At 54.6% G+C, this 18,838-nt stretch overlaps 1 protein-coding gene across 4 annotated transcripts in view; it reads left to right on the forward strand.

Annotated features, from left to right (window-relative positions):
- The window catches only part of MYH10 (myosin heavy chain 10), a 90,153-nt gene that overhangs the window by 25,530 nt on the left and 45,785 nt on the right, over positions 1-18,838 (forward strand). For all 4 annotated transcript variants that reach the window (XM_075579705.1, XM_075579708.1, XM_075579706.1 and 1 more), the window contains exons 4-6: positions 14,202-14,229; positions 16,802-16,904; positions 18,092-18,121. In XM_075579705.1, coding sequence (XP_075435820.1) covers positions 14,202-14,229; positions 16,802-16,904; positions 18,092-18,121 — 161 coding nt within the window. The remainder of the gene's footprint in view (positions 1-14,201; positions 14,230-16,801; positions 16,905-18,091; positions 18,122-18,838) is intronic.

Consider the following 18,838-nt stretch of genomic DNA (forward strand, 5'->3'; position numbering starts at 1 on the left):
AGGGTTAATACACTGCCCGTGGGAATGCCAGGAGGCAGGGTTAATACACTGCCCGTGGGAATGCCAGGAGGCAGGGTTAATACACTGCCCGGGGGAATGCCAGGAGGCAGGGTTAATACTCTGCCCGTGGGAATGCCAGGAGGCAGGGTTAATACACTGCCCGTGGGAATGCCAGGAGGCAGGGTTAATACACTGCCCGTGGGAATGCCAGGAGGCAGGGTTAATACTCTGCCCGTGGGAATGCCAGGAGGCAGGGTTAATACACTGCCCGTGGGAATGCCAGGAGGCAGGGTTAATACACTGCCCGTTGGAATGCCAGGAGGCAAGGTTAATACACTGCCCGTGGGAATGCCAGGAGGCAGGGTTAATACACTGCCCGGGGGAATGCCAGGAGGCAGGGTTAATACACTGCCCGGGGGAATGCCAGGAGGCAGGGTTAATACACTGCCCGTGGGAATGCCAGGAGGCAGGGTTAATACACTGCCCGTGGGAATGCCAGGAGGCAGGGTTAATACACTGCCCGTGGGAATGCCAGGAGGCAGGGTTAATACTCTGCCCGTGGGAATGCCAGGAGGCAGGGTTAATACACTGCCCGTGGGAATGCCAGGAGGCAGGGTTAATACACTGCCCGTGGGAATGCCAGGGGGCAGGGATAATACACTGCCCGTGGGAATGCCAGGAGGCAGGGTTAATACACTGCCCGTGGGAATGCCAGGAGGCAGGGTTAATACACTGCCCGGGGGAATGCCAGGAGGCAGGGTTAATAATCTGCCTGTGGGAATGCCAGGAGGCAGGGTTAATACACTGCCCGTGGGAATGCCAGGAGGCAGGGTTAATACTCTGCCCGTGGGAATGCCAGGAGGCAGGGTTAATACACTGCCCGTGGGAATGCCAGGAGGCAGGGTTAATACACTGACTGTGGGAATACCAGGAGGCAGGGTTAATACACCGCCTGTGGGAATGCCACGTGGCAGGAAGTGTTCGTTGGATGGTCATTTGTCTGACTTTTGGAGATCTCACAATCCTCCATCAAATCTGCTTATTCATCTAACTCAGGGGTGGGCAACTCCAGTCCTCGGCGGCCACCAACAGGTCAGGTTTTCAGCATATCCCTGCTTCCGCACAGGTGGCCCAATCAGTGGCTCAGTCTTCGACTCGCTGTGCTGAAGCAGGGCCTGATTGAGCCACCTGTGCTGAAGCAGGGATTTCCTGAAATCCTGACCTGTTTGTGGCCCTTGAGGAGTGGCGTTGGGGGGCCCTGCCCTAAGCCTGAACATTTTCCAGATTCTGTTTTCATCAACGATTTGCTGCCACACTTGTATAAAATCTTTCTCAGGCGCTGTGACTGGGCAGTATGGATATCTCTTCTATAGGGGCATTTTATATAGACTTAATACAGAGGCATGTAATTCATAGCAGGGATAAAGGTGTGTAATAACCCGAAACGCTGCCAATGTACTTAGCTTGAAAACTTACAGAAACAGAAAACTTACCGCGAAAAGTTGCCCGTCTGTAACATGAAATGTGGTTTGTGTGTGCCACAGCCTGTTTCAGACGAGGAAGGGGATATGACTTTGTAAATGGTTGCTAAAGAAACATAAAATGCTTGTTACAATATAATACATAAAAAATGTCATTCAGTGTTTAAAAAGAAAAAATGCTACAAGAATGTTCTCAATAGTACAGAACTGATTTATTAAAAACACACACGTAGGATATTGCCTGGTCTGCCGCTTTAAGTGATAGAACGCTTCGAGACAACCACCCCACATGGGACGCATCCAACAAGCCACATTCTGACAATCGGCGGAGCAAAGCTTTTAGTGTGGGCACGCCTGGTGTGTGCACGTCTGTACAGCGCTGTTAGTGTGGGCACGCCTGGTGTGTGCACTTCTGTACAGCGCTGTTAGTGTGGGCACGCCTGATGTGTGCACTTCTGTACAGCGCTGTTAGTGTGGGCACGCCTGGTGTGTGCACTTCTGTACAGCGCTGTGTTAAGTCTGGGAGATGTTTGGTTTGAGTGGTCCATCCTCCGTGCTGCTTTGTCGGTGTTTATCGCGGAGAAGCAGATTAGTGCAGTGTTGAGGGGTTGAGGGTTGGATTGCGTTTTGCTGCGACTGTTATGGTCTTTTTTTTAAAAAAAAATTGCTACCACCAGCAGGGGACAAATGACCGGGTCAGTGTGTGGCGTCCGGGCACGGCAGGGTGTGGCGCCTGGGCACTGGGCAGGGTGTGGTGTCTGGGTACGGGGCAGGGTGTGGTGTCTGGGAAGGGTGTGGTGTCTGGGCACGGGGCAGGGTGTGGTGTCTGGGTACGGGGCAGGGTGTGGTGTCTGGGAAGGGTGTGGTGTCTGGGCACGGAGCAGGGTGTGGTGTCTGGGTACGGGGCAGGGTGTGGTGTCTGGGAAGGGTGTGGTGTCTGGGCACGGGGCAGGGTGTGGCGTCTGGGTACGGGGCAGGGTGTGGTGTCTGGGTACGGGGCAGGGTGTGGTGTCTGGGAAGGGTGTGGTGTCTGGGCACGGGGCAGGGTGTGGCGTCTGGGCACGGGGCAGGGTGTGGTGTCTGGGAAGGGTGTGGCGTCTGGGCACGGGGCAGGGTGTGGCGTCTGGGCACGGGGCAGGGTGTGGCGCCCGTGCATGGGGACAGGGTGTGGCGCCCGTGCATGGGGACAGGGTGTGGCGCCCGTGCATGGGGACAGGGTGTGGCGCCCGTGCATAGGGACAGGGTGTGGCGCCCGTGCATGGGGACAGGGTGTGGCGCCCGTGCATGGGGACAGGGTGTGGCGCCCGTGCATGGGGACAGGGTGTGGCGCCCGTGCATGGGGGCAGGGTGTGGCGCCCGTGCATGTGGACAGGGTGTGGTGCCCGTGCATGTGGACAGGGTGTGGTGCCCGTGCATGTGGACAGGGTGTGGTGCCCGTGCATGTGGACAGGGTGTGGCGCCCGTGCATGGGGACAGGGTGTGGCGCCCGTGCATGGGGACAGGGTGTGGCGCCCCCGTGCATGGGGACAGGGTGTGGCGCCCCCGTGCATTGGGACAGGGTGTGGCGCCCCCGTGCATGGGGACAGGGTGTGGCGCCCCCGATGGGGACAGGGTGTGGCGCCCGGGCATGGGGCCCGTGCATGGGGACAGGGTGTGGTTGTGGACGGGTGTGGACAGGGTGTGGGGCCCGTGCATGGGGACAGGGTGTGGGTGTGGACGGGGCAGGGTGTGGCGTCTGGGCACGGGGCAGGGTGTGGTGTCCGGGCACGGGGCAGGGTGTGGCGTCCGGGCACGGGGCAGGGTGTGGCGTCCGGGCACGGGGCAGGGTGTGGCGTCCGGGCACGGGGCAGGGTGTGGCGTCCGGGCACGGGGCAGGGTGTGGCGTCCGGGCACGGGGCAGGGTGTGGCGTCCGGGCACGGGGCAGGGTGTGGCGTCCGGGCACGGGGCAGGGTGTGGCGTCCGGGCACGGGGCAGGGTGTGGCGTCCGGGCACGGGGCAGGGTGTGGCGTCCGGGCACGGGGCAGGGTGTGGCGTCTGGGCACGGGGCAGGGTGTGGCGCCCGGGCACGGGGCAGGGTGTGGCGTCCGGGCACGGGGCAGGGTGTGGAACCCGGGAGGGTATGGAGTAAGATGTTACATGGATGAGTGCTTTCTGTTTGTTCCATCTCCTGTACGTGCTGTTAAGCGATACTGGTGTTGGCCGCTGGCGCGCGAGGGGGAGTGGTGACGGCTAATGACACTGTCGCCTTTCATCGGCTGCCTCTCCGGGGGACGGGTAACGTCGCGGTAAAGTTGCGGCTCCTGAGCGCTCGCTGCTGATCTTGGAAACTTTCCGACAGCCTGCGTTTTCCTGCAAATTCCAGGGCCGCGCGTGGCTTGCGAGGCGCCTCCCAGGGCCGCGCGTGGCTTGCGAGGCGCCTCCCAGGGCCGCGCGTGGCTTGCGAGGCGCCTCCCAGGGCCGCGCGTGGCTTGCGAGGCGCCTCCCAGGGCCGCGCGTGGCTTGCGAGGCGCCTCCCAGGGCCGCGCGTGGCTTGCGAGGCGCCTCCCAGGGCCGCGCGTGGCTTGCGAGGCGCCTCCCAGGGCCGCGCGTGGCTTGCGTGGCGCCTCCCAGGGCCGCGCGTGGCGCCTCCCAGGGCCGCGCGTGGCGCCTCCCAGGGCCGCGCGTGGCGCCTCCCAGGGCCGCGCGTGGCGCCTCCCAGGGCCGCGCGTGGCGCCTCCCAGGGCCGCGCGTGGCGCCTCCCAGGGCCGCGCGTGGCGCCTCCCAGGGCCGCGCGTGGCGCCTCCCAGGGCCGCGCGTGGCGCCTCCCAGGGCCGCGCGTGGCGCCTCCCAGGGCCGCGCGTGGCGCCTCCCAGGGCCGCGCGTGGCGCCTCCCAGGGCCGCGCGTGGCGCCTCCCAGGGCCGCGCGTGGCGCCTCCCAGGGCCGCGCGTGGCGCCTCCCAGGGCCGCGCGTGGCGCCTCCCAGGGCCGCGCGTGGCGCCTCCCAGGGCCGCGCGTGGCGCCTCCCAGGGCCGCGCGTGGCGCCTCCCAGGGCCGCGCGTGGCGCCTCCCAGGGCCGCGCGTGGCGCCTCCCAGGGCCGCGCGTGGCGCCTCCCAGGGCCGCGCGTGGCGCCTCCCAGGGCCGCGCGTGGCGCCTCCCAGGGCCGCGCGTGGCGCCGCGCGTGGCGCCTCCCAGGGCCGCGCGTGGCGCCTCCCAGGGCCGCGCGTGGCGCCTCCCAGGGCCGCGCGTGGCGCCTCCCAGGGCCGCGCGTGGCGCCTCCCAGGGCCGCGCGTGGCTTGCAGCTCCGGCACTGCTCCGGCACTGCTCCGGCACTGCTCCGGCACACCCTGCTGCCAGGCACTGTGTGGAATGTCTGGCAGCGGTAATGTTAAATGGGGGTCGCTCTTCCAGCGAAAGACCCTTTGCCGTTCACATGCTCTCAGCTTACACTGACAGGGCATGGCATTTTAGGAACTGCTTTTGGGAAGCTACTGTCTTCCTCTTCCTCGTGGAGTGTGGGGGGCATGTCAGTATCGCATGTTCTGTGTCACATGTCAGTATCGCATGTTCTGTGTCACATGTCAGTATCGCATGTTCTGTGTCACATGTCAGTATCGCATGTTCTGTGTTCCTCAAGTGCAAGATGGGGTCAGAACGATTCTATAGAGTGTACAGAAACGCCAGGGACGGCTAATTAAACCATAAAGGGGCGCATAGGAGAAAACCATAAAGGGTCGCATAGGAGAAAACCATAAAGGGGCGCATAGGAGAAACCCATAAAGGGGCGCATAGGAGAAACCCATAAAGGGGCGCATAGGAGAAACCCATAAAGGGGCGCATAGGAGGAAAACAAAGACAGAATTAGACAAAAATATTACAATTTCTATGTACATTTGAAACATGTACAACATACTTAAAATAAGAATGGATCACTGTGATCCCAATAGTACACAAACCCACGGGGTACCCCAATATTGGGGAGGCGCTCGTAAGGGTCCCTGGTGGTTAAAGGAACAGAGGAATTGCGGCTTACGTGATGGATAAGGCACTCCTTTGGACACGTGTATATGTGTGTATATGTGTGTATATGTATGTATATGTATATATTGGATAATGTCACTGGGGGTTGTGTTTGCCTTCCTCTGGATCAATATACATGTAAGTACGGATATAGGATAAAGTATCTCGTCTAAATTTAGCATAGGTTGTACTTGATGGACGTACGTCTTTTTTCAACCTCATCAACTATGTAACTGTAATTATGTAACACTAACACTGTATGTATCTCTAACTATGTAACAGTGTATCTTATACTATATTAGTGAAAGCACTGTATGTTTGCCTGCCTGCCTGGATGTCCGGTGTCCCTAGGGGAAATCTCATTGGTCCCTTGGCCCGCCCGCCCCCGCACACCTCTCATTGGCCTGAGGCGGAGTGACGGGCCAAAGGACACACAGGGGACACACACACACAGGGAACACAGGGACACACACACACACAGGGGGACACACACAGGGACACACACACACAGGGACACACACACACACACAGGGGGGGACACACACACACAGACACACACACACACACAGGGACACACACACACACACACAGGGAACACAGGGACACACACACACAGGGGGACACACACAGGGACACACACACACAGGGGGGGACACACACACACAGGGGGACACACACACACACAGGGGGACACACACACACAGGGACACACACACACACACACACACAGGGGGACACACACACACACAGGGGGACACACACAGACACAGTGACACACAAACACACACACACACACACGGACACAGACACACACACAGGGACACACACAGTGACACACACACTGTTACATACATTAGCGGGGCTCACAGTGTTAGCAGCACCCGCGCGCACCTCCTCCTCTCCCCGTGTCTCCCGCGCTTTCACCCCGACCCCCCCCTCCCCCGGCGCCGCTACAGTCAGCGGGACACACACACTATTATTACCCCTTCAGCGCCCCCCCCCCCCCCACCCACCCAGTGTCAGCGGCCGTGCGAGACCCCCCTCTATATCTCCCACCTCTCCCCCCCCACACATATACATGCCCCCCCCTCCCCGGCGCTACAACTCACCCCTCCCCGGCGGGGGAACAGCCAGTGGCCAGGCATGCTGCCTCGCGGCGCCGAGTGCCCAAGATGGCGGCGCCCGGGACACAGCGGGGGGAGCGGCCACAACACGCTGCCTCCCGCCTCAGATCCACGTGGGACCTACCGGATGGGTGAGTGAGCGGCCTTCACCTCCCCTCCACCCCCCCTTCACCTCCCCTCCACCCCCCCCCTCCCCTCCAGTGTCTCCTCGATACCCCCTCCCCCCCCCCCCGGCGCCGCTACAGTCAGCGGGGGAGCGAGCGAGCGCCCGGGACACAGCGGGAGAGCGGCCACAACACGCTGCCTCCCGCCTCAGATCCACGTGGACCCTGCCGGACGGGTGAGTGAGCGGCCTTCACCTCCCCTCACCCACCCCCTTTCACCTCCCCTCACTCCACTTCTCCCTTCCACCCCCCTTCACCTCCCCCCTCCACCTCCCCCTCCACCCCCCCTTCACCTCCCCTCCACCCCCCCCCCCCCTTCACCTCCCTTCCACCCCCCCCTTCACCTCCCTTCCACTCCCCCCTTCACCTCCCTTCCACTCCCCTCCCTTCCACTCCCCTCCACCCCCCCTTCACCCCCCCCCCTTCACCTCCCCTTCACCTCCCCTCCACCCCCCCTTCCCCACCGCCTCCCCCCCCCTTCCCACTGCCTCCCCCCCCCTTCCCACTGCCTCCCCCCCTTCCCACCGCCTCCCCCCCCCCTTCCCTCCACCTTCCCACCGCCTCCCCCCCCTTCCCACCGCCCCCCCCCCCTTCCCACCGCCTCCCCCCCCTTCCACCGCCCCCCCCCTTCCACCGCCTCCCCCCTTCCCACCGCCTCCAGCCCCCCTTCCCACCGCCTCCCAGCCCCCCTTCCCACCGCCTCCCCCACCCCTTCCCACCGCCTCCCCCCACCCCTTCCCACCCGCCTCCCCCCACCCCTTCCCACCGCCTCCCCCCCCCCTTCCCACCGCCTCCCACCCCCCCTTCCCACCGCCTCCCACCCCCTCTTCCCACCGCCTCCCCCCCCCCCTTCCCACCGCCTCCCCCCCCCTTCCCACCGCCTCCCACCCCCTTCCCACCGCCTCCCACCTCCCTTCCCACCGCCTCCCACCTCCCTTCCCACCGCCTCCCCCCCCCTTCCCACCGCCTCCCACCCCCCTTCCCACCGCCTCCCACCCCCCGCCATCCCACCACCTCCCACCCCCCCGCCTGTCAGCACGTCCTGAACAGCAATACCAGCTCCCTACCTGTACCGAATCTGTGCGCAAGCGGGGAGACTATAGAGCCTGTTACAAACGCGTTATTTACACCAGTTATGCACGTATATGACGATAGCAGTACAGTACATGCATCGATAAGTGGGGAAAAGGGAGTGCTTCACTTTAAGTGCATTTTCGCTTTACATACATGCTCCGGTCCCATTGCGTACGTTAATGCGGGGTATGCCTGTGTTACATACATGCTCCGGTCCCATTGCGTACGTTAATGCGGGGTATGCCTGTATATCCTAAATGGGAATCAATAGGATATGTAGGCCAAAGCCAGCACTGTTTAGAAATTTTAAAGTTTCATGTAACATCGCTCATTTAAAAATGGACAAGCTGCCATGTACACTGGTGTCAAGTTTTGTGCGTGTATTTATATACAGTATGAACAACTATATCTTTTTAATTATCCTGTTACTTTCTTATAGAACATTTGTTGTCACAAATACAAGATGGCTGATTTCCATTTCCTAAAAAGCAAACCGAGGGGTTTGCAATTTTTTGTCGTATATTGAATTCTGTATAGCTCCTTAACCCTAGGACCTGCATACTGGTCATGCCGTGACGTGGCTGCATACTGGTCATGCCGTGACGTGGCTGCATACTGGTCATGCCGTGACGTGGCTGCATACTGGTCATGCCGTGACGTGGCTGCATACTGGTCATGCCGTGACGTGGCTGCATACTGGTCATGCCGTGACGTGGCTGCATACTGGTCATGCCGTGACGTGGCTGCATACTGGTCATGCCGTGACGTGGCTGCACACTGGTCATGCCGTGACGTGGCTGCATACTGGTCATGCCGTGACGTGGCTGCATACTGGTCATGCCGTGACGTGGCTGCATACTGGTCATGCCGTGACGTGGCTGCTTACTGGTCATGCCGTGACGTGGCTGCTTACTGGTCATGCCATGACGTGGCTGCTTACTGGTCATGCCGTGACGTGGCTGCTTACTGGTCATGCCGTGACGTGGCTGCTTACTGGTCATGCCGTGACGTGGCTGCTTACTGGTCATGCCGTGACGTGGCTGCTTACTGGTAATGCCGTGACGTGGCTGCATACTGGTCATGCCGTGACGTGGCTGCTTACTGGTCATGCCGTGACGTGGCTGCATACTGGTCATGCCGTGACGTGGCTGCATACTGGTCGTGCCGTGACGTGGCTGCACACTGGTCATGCTGTGACGTGGCTGCATACTGGTCGTGCCGTGACGTGGCTGCATACTGGTCGTGCTGTGACGTGGCTGCTTACTGGTCATGCCGTGACGTGGCTGCATACTGGTCATGCCGTGACGTGGCTGCATACTGGTCATGCCGTGACGTGGCTGCTTACTGGTCATGCCGTGACGTGGCTGCATACTGGTCATGCCGTGACGTGGCTGCATACTGGTCATGCCGTGACGTGGCTGCATACTGGTCATGCCGTGACGTGGCTGCATACTGGTCATGCCGTGACGTGGCTGCACACTGGTCATGCCGTGACGTGGCTGCAGGCTTCTAACGCTTTGACCAAATGGTTTAAGTAAATGACCCTTACTCACGAGAATATTGAAGTTTTTACCATGTATTTTTGCCACGTTGGATGTAGCATTGGGCTTTTCTGTCTTTTGTTGTATAACTCCTTTACCTCTTATCTTCCAGAGAGGCCTGCAGTATTTTTCAGAGCAATGCATTGCAGGCGCCTCCGGGGTTAAAACCCCATCATTTGACATCTTTAAACTACATTTATGAGGGTTGTAAATCCCTTAAATGATTTGCATGGAGTGGTAGGAAGATAAATTAGCAGCTGTTTATTATGCTTGGCATTTGCTTATATTACAAACCCCTGGCTGGAAGCTCTGCTCTTGTGGAGGTACAGCACACTGTATATACAGAAGCTTTCAGGACATGCCATCGGTACCCACGGATAATACCCAGACCCAGTCTCCTATTTCAGGGGTCTGTTAATCAGGGATAATAACGGCCCCGGCACTTAACAGAAGCCTCCCTGGAAGATGACAATTAATCAGCGTATTCCAGTGTCATTGCCTCGCTCTGCAGATGAATAACCTGCGGGAAGCCCTCTGCATCTGCCACTTCTTGTAACGGAGCTGAAGCAGATCCATTCAGCGCGGCTTCTTTTCTATTCTCCTTTATTTGATGCGTTTGTGTTTCCTGGTCGAAGTTTGCATCGATCGTATGCCCTGGGCTAGGAGAGGGGTGACCAACTCCAGTCGTCAAACAGTTGGGTTTTAAAGATATCCCTGCTTCAGCACGGGTGGCTGTCATAATGACTGCACTTCCCTGTGCTGAAGCAGGGATATCCCTAATAACTGACCTGTTGGTGGCCCTTGAGGACTGGAGTTGGCCACCCCTGGTCTTGGAGTTGGTTCTTCCCAAAGTTCACGTTGAGTTGCATGTTGGGGGCCTTATGAGGTTGCCCCAACATCCTGGATTTTTTCTAGGCAGACTACGACCGCCACTCACGGTGACTTTGTCACAGGGGTTATCCCGCGTCCTCGCCCTGCAGGCAATTTAATACTCTCATTATTCTGCCCCCCGCTGTTAGGCCGGTTTCCTAACAAGTATTTTTTGATGGTTCCAGCCCCCCTTCCTCTCCCCCCCCCCCCCCCCCGCCCCCGAGCAGGAACGTGGTGACATCGCTGGCTATGCCTGCCAGGACAGTTAATCATAGCCCGTCCCCTCCCTCGTGGGGCACAAATAACCAACCATTTATCTTCCTGTCGGGGGGGATTACATCCACTTCTCCAGCCAGGGCAGGAGTGGCCGACTCCAGTCCTCAAGGGCCACCAACAGGTCAGGTTCTCGGGATATCTCGGCTTCAGCACGGGTGGCTCAATCAGTTGCTGCTTAAGCACAAGTGGCTCAATAAGAGCCAGTGATTCAGCCACCTGTGCTGAAGAAGGGATATTCTGAAAACCTGACCTGTTGATGGCCTTTGAGGACTGGCGTTGGCCACACCCGGTCTTGGGGATTGATGATGCCTTAAAGATTAAAAAAAAAATGTAAGCGGCTGTCTCTGTGTGGGTCCACTGACTTTCTACTTCCTTGTCCCCCCGCTTAGCTGTACAAGCTTTGTAAAATAGCAGGGAAGCTCTAAGGAGTCCATGTAAAAACGGTTAGGAAGCTAAAAGTGACACACCCACACTGCTCTTTTGCGTTTCACTACCCAGAATCCTTCTCTGCAGTTTAACCAATGTATGAGGTGACCGTGGAGGGGAATAAAGCAGGTTTTGGGACCTGTGCAGAAACTCATGTGTCCTTCGTATTTGAAATATTGTACAGTATGAAAGTTCCCCTTTACTGCAGGGAGTAATATTGTATGAACGTTCCTCTTTACCGCAGGGAGTAATATTGTATGAAAGTTCCTCTTTACCTCAGGGAGTAATATTGTATGAACGTTCTCCTTTACCGCAGGGAGTAATATTGTATGAAAGTTCCCCTTTACCGCAGGGAGTAATATTGTATGAAAGTTCCCCTTTACCGCAGGGATTAATATTGTATGAAAGTTCCCCTTTACCGCAGGGAGTAATATTGTATGAACGTTCCCCTTTACCGCAGGGAGTAATATTGTATGAACGTTCCCCTTTACCGCAGGGAGTAATATTGTATGAACGTTCTCCTTTACCGCAGGGAGTAATATTGTATGAACGTTCTCCTTTACCGCAGGGAGTAATATTGTATGAAAGTTCCCCTTTACCGCAGGGAGTAATATTGTATGAAAGTTCCCCTTTACCGCAGGGAGTAATATTGTATGAAAGTTCTCCTTTACCGCAGGGAGTAATATTGTATGAACGTTCTCCTTTACCGCAGGGAGTAATATTGTATGAGAGTTCCCCTTTACCGCAGGGAGTAATATTGTATGAAAGTTCCCCTTTACCGCAGGGAGTAATATTGTATGAACGTTCTCCTTTACCGCAGGGAGTAATATTGTATGAACGTTCTCCTTTACCGCAGGGAGTAATATTGTATGAGAGTTCCCCTTTTACCGCAGGGAGTAATATTGTATGAAAGTTCTCCTTTACCGCAGGGAGTAATATTGTATGAAAGTTCCCCTTTACCGCAGGGAGTAATATTGTATGAAAGTTCCCCTTTACCGCAGGAAGTAATATTGTATGAAAGTTCCCCTTTACCGCAGGGAGTAATGTTGTATGAAAGTTCTCCTTTACCGCAGGGAGTAATATTGTATGAACGTTCTCCTTTACCGCAGGGAGTAATATTGTATGAGAGTTCCCCTTTACCGCAGGGAGTAATATTGTATGAAAGTTCCCCTTTACCGCAGGGAGTAATATTGTATGAAAGTTCTCCTTTACCGCAGGGAGTAATATTGTATGAACGTTCTCCTTTACCGCAGGGATTAATATTGTATGAACGTTCCCCTTTACCGCAGGGAGTAATATTGTATGAAAGTTCTCCTTTACCGCAGGGAGTAATATTGTATGAAAGTTCCCCTTTACCGCAGGGAGTAATATTGTATGAACGTTCTCCTTTACCGCAGGGAGTAATATTGTATGAAAGTTCTCCTTTACCGCAGGGAATAATATTGTATGAAAGTTCTCCTTTACCGCAGGGAGTAATATTGTATGAAAGTTCTCCTTTACCGCAGGGAGTAATATTGTATGAAAGTTCCCCTTTACCGCAGGGAGTAATATTGTATGAACGTTCTCCTTTACCGCAGGGAGTAATATTGTATGAAAGTTCTCCTTTACCGCAGGGAGTAATATTGTATGAAAGTTCTCCTTTACCGCAGGGAGTAATATTGTATGAAAGTTCTCCTTTACCGCAGGGAGTAATATTGTATGAAAGTTCCCCTTTAACGCAGGGATTAATATTGTATGAACGTTCTCCTTTACCGCAGGGAGTAATATTGTATGAAAGTTCCCCTTTACCGCTGGGAGTAATATTGTATGAAAGTTCCCCTTTACCGCTGGGAGTAATATTGTATGAAAGTTCTCCTTTACCGCAGGGAGTAATATTGTATGAAAGTTCCCCTTTACCGCAGGGATTAATATTGTATGAAAGTTCCCCTTTACCGCAGGGAGTAATATTGTATGAAAGTTCCCCTTTACCGCAGGGAGTAATATTGTATGAAAGTTCCCCTTTACCGCAGGGAGTAATATTGTATGAAAGTTCCCCTTTACCGCAGGGAGTAATATTGTATGAAAGTTCTCCTTTACCGCAGGGAGTAATATTGTATGAAAGTTCCCCTTTACCGCAGGGAGTAATATTGTATGAAAGTTCTCCTTTACCGCAGGGAGTAATATTGTATGAAAGTTCTCCTTTACCGCAGGGAGTAATATTGTATGAACGTTCCCCTTTACCGCAGGGAGTAATATTGTATGAAAGTTCTCCTTTACCGCAGGGAGTAATATTGTATGAACGTTCTCCTTTACCGCAGGGAGTAATATTGTATGAACGTTCTCCTTTACCGCAGGGAGTAATATTGTATGAAAGTTCCTCTATACCGCAGGGAGTAATATTGTATGAACGTTCTCCTTTACCGCAGGGAGTAATATTGTATGAACGTTCTCCTTTACCGCAGGGAGTAATATTGTATGAAAGTTCCTCTATACCGCAGGGAGTAATATTGTATGAAAGTTCTCCTTTACCGCAGGGAGTAATATTGTATGAACGTTCTCCTTTACCGCAGGGAGTAATATTGTATGAAAGTTCTCCTTTACCGCAGGGAGTAATATTGTATGAAAGTTCTCCTTTACCGCAGGGAGTAATATTGTATGAACGTTCTCCTTTACCGCAGGGAGTAATATTGTATGAACGTTCTCCTTTACCGCAGGGAGTAATATTGTATGAAAGTTCTCCTTTACCGCAGGGAGTAATATTGTATGAAAGTTCTCCTTTACCGCAGGGAGTAATATTGTATGAACGTTCCCCTTTACCGCAGGGAGTAATATTGTATGAAAGTTCCCCTTTACCGCAGGGAGTAATATTGTATGAACGTTCTCCTTTACCGCAGGGAGTAATATTGTATGAATCCGTGTGCTTTACATGTCAGAAGTCTAGAAAAACAGATGCTGCTGAACACGCAGCAAGAACAATGCAAATCTAATAAACTCGTCTCCACTTGGGTTAGTTGGGGGCACAGTTTGGTGTTTTATTCCCCCTCCTCTACAGCTTGGTAGGCTGGTCTACAATGCCCTGTTGGGCCTCCTGGCACCCGAGGGGTTAAAATCCTTTACGGAGGCAGCAGTGGAAAATAAAAGAAGTACTAACGCCAGTATACTCCAGTATTGGTGTACTCCAGTATTGGTGTACTCCAGTATTGGTATACTCCAGTATTGGTATACTCCAGTATTAACTGATGTCTCTTCATTCTGCTTTGATTTTCAGATCGCGAGGACCAATCAATTCTTTGCACGTAAGTAAAGTCACCGTCTCCTGCCCTCTGCCCCACCCCCCCCCCCCCAAAATACACATTTTTATATATATATATATATATATATATATATATATATATATATATATATATATATACCCTTGACCCAGTCTCCCACCCCGATAATCTACTTCACCATAAAATCATTGTGTGTGTGTGTGTGTGTGTGTATATATGTGTGTGTGTGTATATATGTGTGTGTGTATATATGCGTGTGTGTGTATATGTGTATATATATATTCGCAGTAGGAGCCTTTTCCAGCAGCTGCTTGTAACCACACCTGGGCAGGAAGCTTGTTGACAGGCCGGACAGATCCTTTCACCGCCAGTCCGAGGCCCCAGGTCGCAGGGCGTCTGTAGAAGCAGAGGCCTGCCATCGGAGTGCTCAGCGCCTGTCTTCCTCAGGAAAGCCCTGGGGAGTGACGGGATGAGGCAGATGTGCGGATAAAGCCAGCTTGTCCGGTCCTGCTATGTGCTTACCGATCTGCTGATAAGATCACGCAGCTGCCATTTGCAGCACCTTGTCACCGGGAAGGAGTTTAACCCCTTCTGCCCCAAATACGTTACTGGTTGGTGCTAATGTCGTATCTATTGGGACCAAGCAATAAATGCCAGTTGAAATGAAAACGTGGCGTGTGTATCTCAGCACAAAGTATATGGCTGTTTTTAAGAGTTTTTTTCAGCTCTTGCCCATAATGATGATAAATGTTGTCCCTTTTTGGCAAGGCTTACTGCCAAAATCACTATTTTTCTTCTTTCTCCGCTAGCTTGGTCAGCGTTTGATTTCACTCCCTACATAGCATCGAAATGCAATACATGAAACCTCTAGCATATGGGGGCCTTGGCTATAAAAGGGCATTTTCTCAGCCGGGGCCACGGGGTTGGTCCACGGGAGAGTTTGGCGGAGACACACAGACCTTTTTTTTCTTCTTAAAATGACCACATCAAATGCCAGTCATTGCTGCATTCCAAGCCCCATGCCGGGGCGGTGACGTACTGCAGGCAACGGCTCGACAACAATGTGAGGTATCCGAGAAGAAAATCAAACCGGAAAAGCCGCCGTACGAACGGTCAGGACGGTGCGTCTGTTTTATAGCGCAAAGAAATGACATTTATGAGAACCATCTTTTAAAGCTGCAGTCCGCGCATTATTTATTTTATTTTTGTCCCAACGCGTTTTGTTTTATTTAAAATACGATGATTTGTTCGGGGATATCCGTGTTTGTAATATTAAGTGTTCGGGAGGTTAAAATAGAGCACTCTCGCTTGGGTTTAGCTCGGTCCACTGGTTGCCGCTGAAGATGGAGATTAAGAAAATCATGACCTTTAACATAACCTTGACCCGTGCCGTGGTGTCCTGACACCCATTATACAAGGAGGTATCACAGTTGTTGGCTCTGTTGTGACTGATTTTCTGCTTCCAAAATCCGCCCAATTAAATAGATCTAAATCGCCTCAATCTCCAGCCCGTGTCTCCCCACTGCTGGATGAAGCCTCCCCAATGATCTCCCAGGTCCTGAGGTTACAGCCTCTCTTCTCCACGTCGCTCCCACACATTCCCTCATCCCATCCTCCCCAGCCCGTGTCTCCCCACTGCTGGATGAAGCCTCCCCAGTGATCCCCCAGGTCCTGCGGTTACAGCCTCTCTTCTCCACGTCGCTCCCACACATTCCCTCATCCCATCCTCTCCAGCCCGTGTCTCCCCACTGCTGGATGAAGCCTCCCCAGTGATCCCCCAGGTCCTGCGGTTACAGCCTCTCTTCTCCACGTCGCTCCCACACATTCCCTCATCCCATCCTCCCCAGCCCGTGTCTCCCCACTGCTGGATGAAGCCTCCCCGGTGATCTCCCAGGTCCTGCGGTTACAGCCTCTCTTCTCCACGTCGCTCCCACACATTCCCTCATCCCATCCTCCCCAGCCCGTGTCTCCCCACTGCTGGATGAAGTCTCCCCAGTGATCTCCCAGGTCCTGCGGTTACAGCCTCTCTTCTCCACGTCGCTCCCACACATTCCCTCATCCCATCCTCTCCAGCCCGTGTCTCCCCACTGCTGGATGAAGCCTCCCCAGTGATCTCCCAGGTCCTGCGGTTACAGCCTCTCTTCTCCACGTCGCTCCCACACATTCCCTCATCTCATCCTCTCCAGCCCGTGTCTCCCCACTGCTGGATGAAGTCTCCCCAGTGATCTCCCAGGTCCTGCGGTTACAGCCTCTTCTCCACGTCGCTCCCACACATTCCCTCATCCCATCCTCTCCAGCCCGTGTCTCCCCACTGCTGGATGAAGTCTCCCCAGTGATCTCCCAGGTCCTGCGGTTACAGCCTCTCTTCTCCACGTCGCTCCCACACATTCCCTCATCCCATCCTCTCCAGCCCGTGTCTCCCCACTGCTGGATGACGCCTCCCCAGTGATCCCCCAGGTCCTGCGGGTTGCAGCCACGTGTCCATGTAGCATCACCCTGTTAATATGGAAGCGTTGTTGACAAGAGGTCTGGGTCTGCCAGTGTTGAGGAACCTTGACGTCTCTCCAGATAACCGCCATTATTTTCATGTTTCCAGAGGTGAATCTGGAGCCGGAAAGACAGAAAACACCAAAAAGGTCATCCAGTATTTGGCTCATGTTGCATCCTCGCATAAGGGGAAGAAGGACCACACCACGCCGGTGAGTTCCTTATTAATGGCGACCGCAGGACCTGAACTAGGTGTATGTTTGTAATAAACCAGTGTATAAAAAACAGGGTACCGTATAATACAAAGTAAAGTCCAGAGGACAGCCACTCGCCGATCTGTAGCATTATTATCTTCCAATCCGCGTTTTGGCGCCAAGCAGGACCGGCACATTAATAGGAATATAATAAAACTTCTACAGATTAGTGAGTGTTTGTGTCCTCTGACCTTTAATTACACACACACACACACACACACACACACACACACACACTGGTCTGGGACATTTAGATGTGACCAAATGACCACCGACGCTTCACCGCGACTCACCCCACCGCCGGGACACTTGGCCATCGATCGTTTCAACCCTCAGTCACTAACCTTAGCCCTAAGGCTACGACCCCAGTGTCATCTGCTGAACGCGCGCCTGGCGGCGCATGCATGGGTGAAAGCCGTGGTCTGTGCTTGAGCTGCAGGGGGAAAGACAAGATCGCGACGGGGGTGGGGAGGAGGCGTGGCAGAAGCGCGGCCATGACATCATGCGACTGGTTCGCCCTCATTGGCTGAACTGCCGCCGGGACGTGGCTAGCACCAGGTCGCCACTAGAAAAGACCAAATTCTTGTCTTTGCAAAAATGTGGTCACGTTTCGCGCGTTGTGCCGGAGCGCGCAGGCAGCTACTGGGGCCGGCGACATAGGGGGGCCGTACCAAGTGTGGTACGCACGCCGCCGCGGACACCCTAAAAACCCCTAATCTTATCCCCTAGTACTAACACTACCCCCTACCCTTCAAACCTTAGCCCGTTACCCTTACTATAAAACCCCTTAAATGAAGCACTTACCCTAACCCCAACACCCTTAGTTAACCCCCTAAACACTAACAACGTATCTCATTGTAGAAGCGGGCGGCGGCGGAGGTTCCAGTACAGTTTAGATTAACAGAATTATTGTATATTATATATTGGGACACACACATATACATATACACACACTCTATTTCTTGGCATTAACCCCTCCAGTTCCAGGTTGTCCAGTAATGCGACTGTAATCCCATGAGCTGTAACCTGTGCGTGTGCTAGGTAGCATGTTAAGTTAATAATGCTTTTGCGGTGGACTGACGACCGACGCAAGAAATGAACCAGAGCAATACTAACATGTGCGTTTATCTGTTTGCTGCAAACAGGCCGAATCTCCCAAACCCATCAAGCACCAGGCAAGTGGCTCTCCTGTACCCCTCTCTGTGCATGCCGTCCTCACCCGCTCCCATCTCCTGTGTATAGTCCCACTGAAGCTCCAAGAAAGGGCTGCGTTCCGGCCGCAAAGGGGTTAAAATCCAATTAAGACATAGCCGGCGTAGGAAATGTTTCAGTGATTGCATATCCCGTGTAAGAGAGGAGACGGCATTAACCCATTACAATGCACTAGTTGTGTGTTGCGCTGCACTCCTATACGCCCTACCCTTGAATAAACGTAAGTGGATGCACCGAATGCAGTCCGGGGGTCTCTTCCTTGGGTAGAGTGGGCACTCCTGAAACTGCTGAGAAGTGGCAGTTTGCTTCAATCGTTCCAACGCGTTTCAGTCCCAGCCAGACCCGGTGATTTAAAAAAAAAAAACATTTTTTCCCCGGGATTGAAGCAGGGCGTCTCCGGAGCTGAACCCCACTCATTTCAGGTCTGGCGACCCCCTGCTTCAGGAGATACTCACCTCCGTAGTAGGCGCCGGTAGCAGCTCCGGATAAGCTAGCTGGGGTTTAAAGTTTAAAGCCCCCGGTCACATGGGCCAATAGGAAGCCGCACCTGATGACATCACGGCTTCCTATTGGCCAACAGGGCGCAGGAGCTTTGAAACTCCGCCATTAAATGAACCCTGCTAGCGGAGCGGCTACCGGCGCCCCCTACGGAGGTCTATCCAGAAGCAGGGGGTCCCCGG

The sequence above is a fragment of the Ascaphus truei genome, chromosome 22 (assembly GCF_040206685.1).
Source record: "Ascaphus truei isolate aAscTru1 chromosome 22, aAscTru1.hap1, whole genome shotgun sequence".
Classification (NCBI taxonomy): Eukaryota; Metazoa; Chordata; class Amphibia; order Anura; family Ascaphidae; genus Ascaphus; species Ascaphus truei.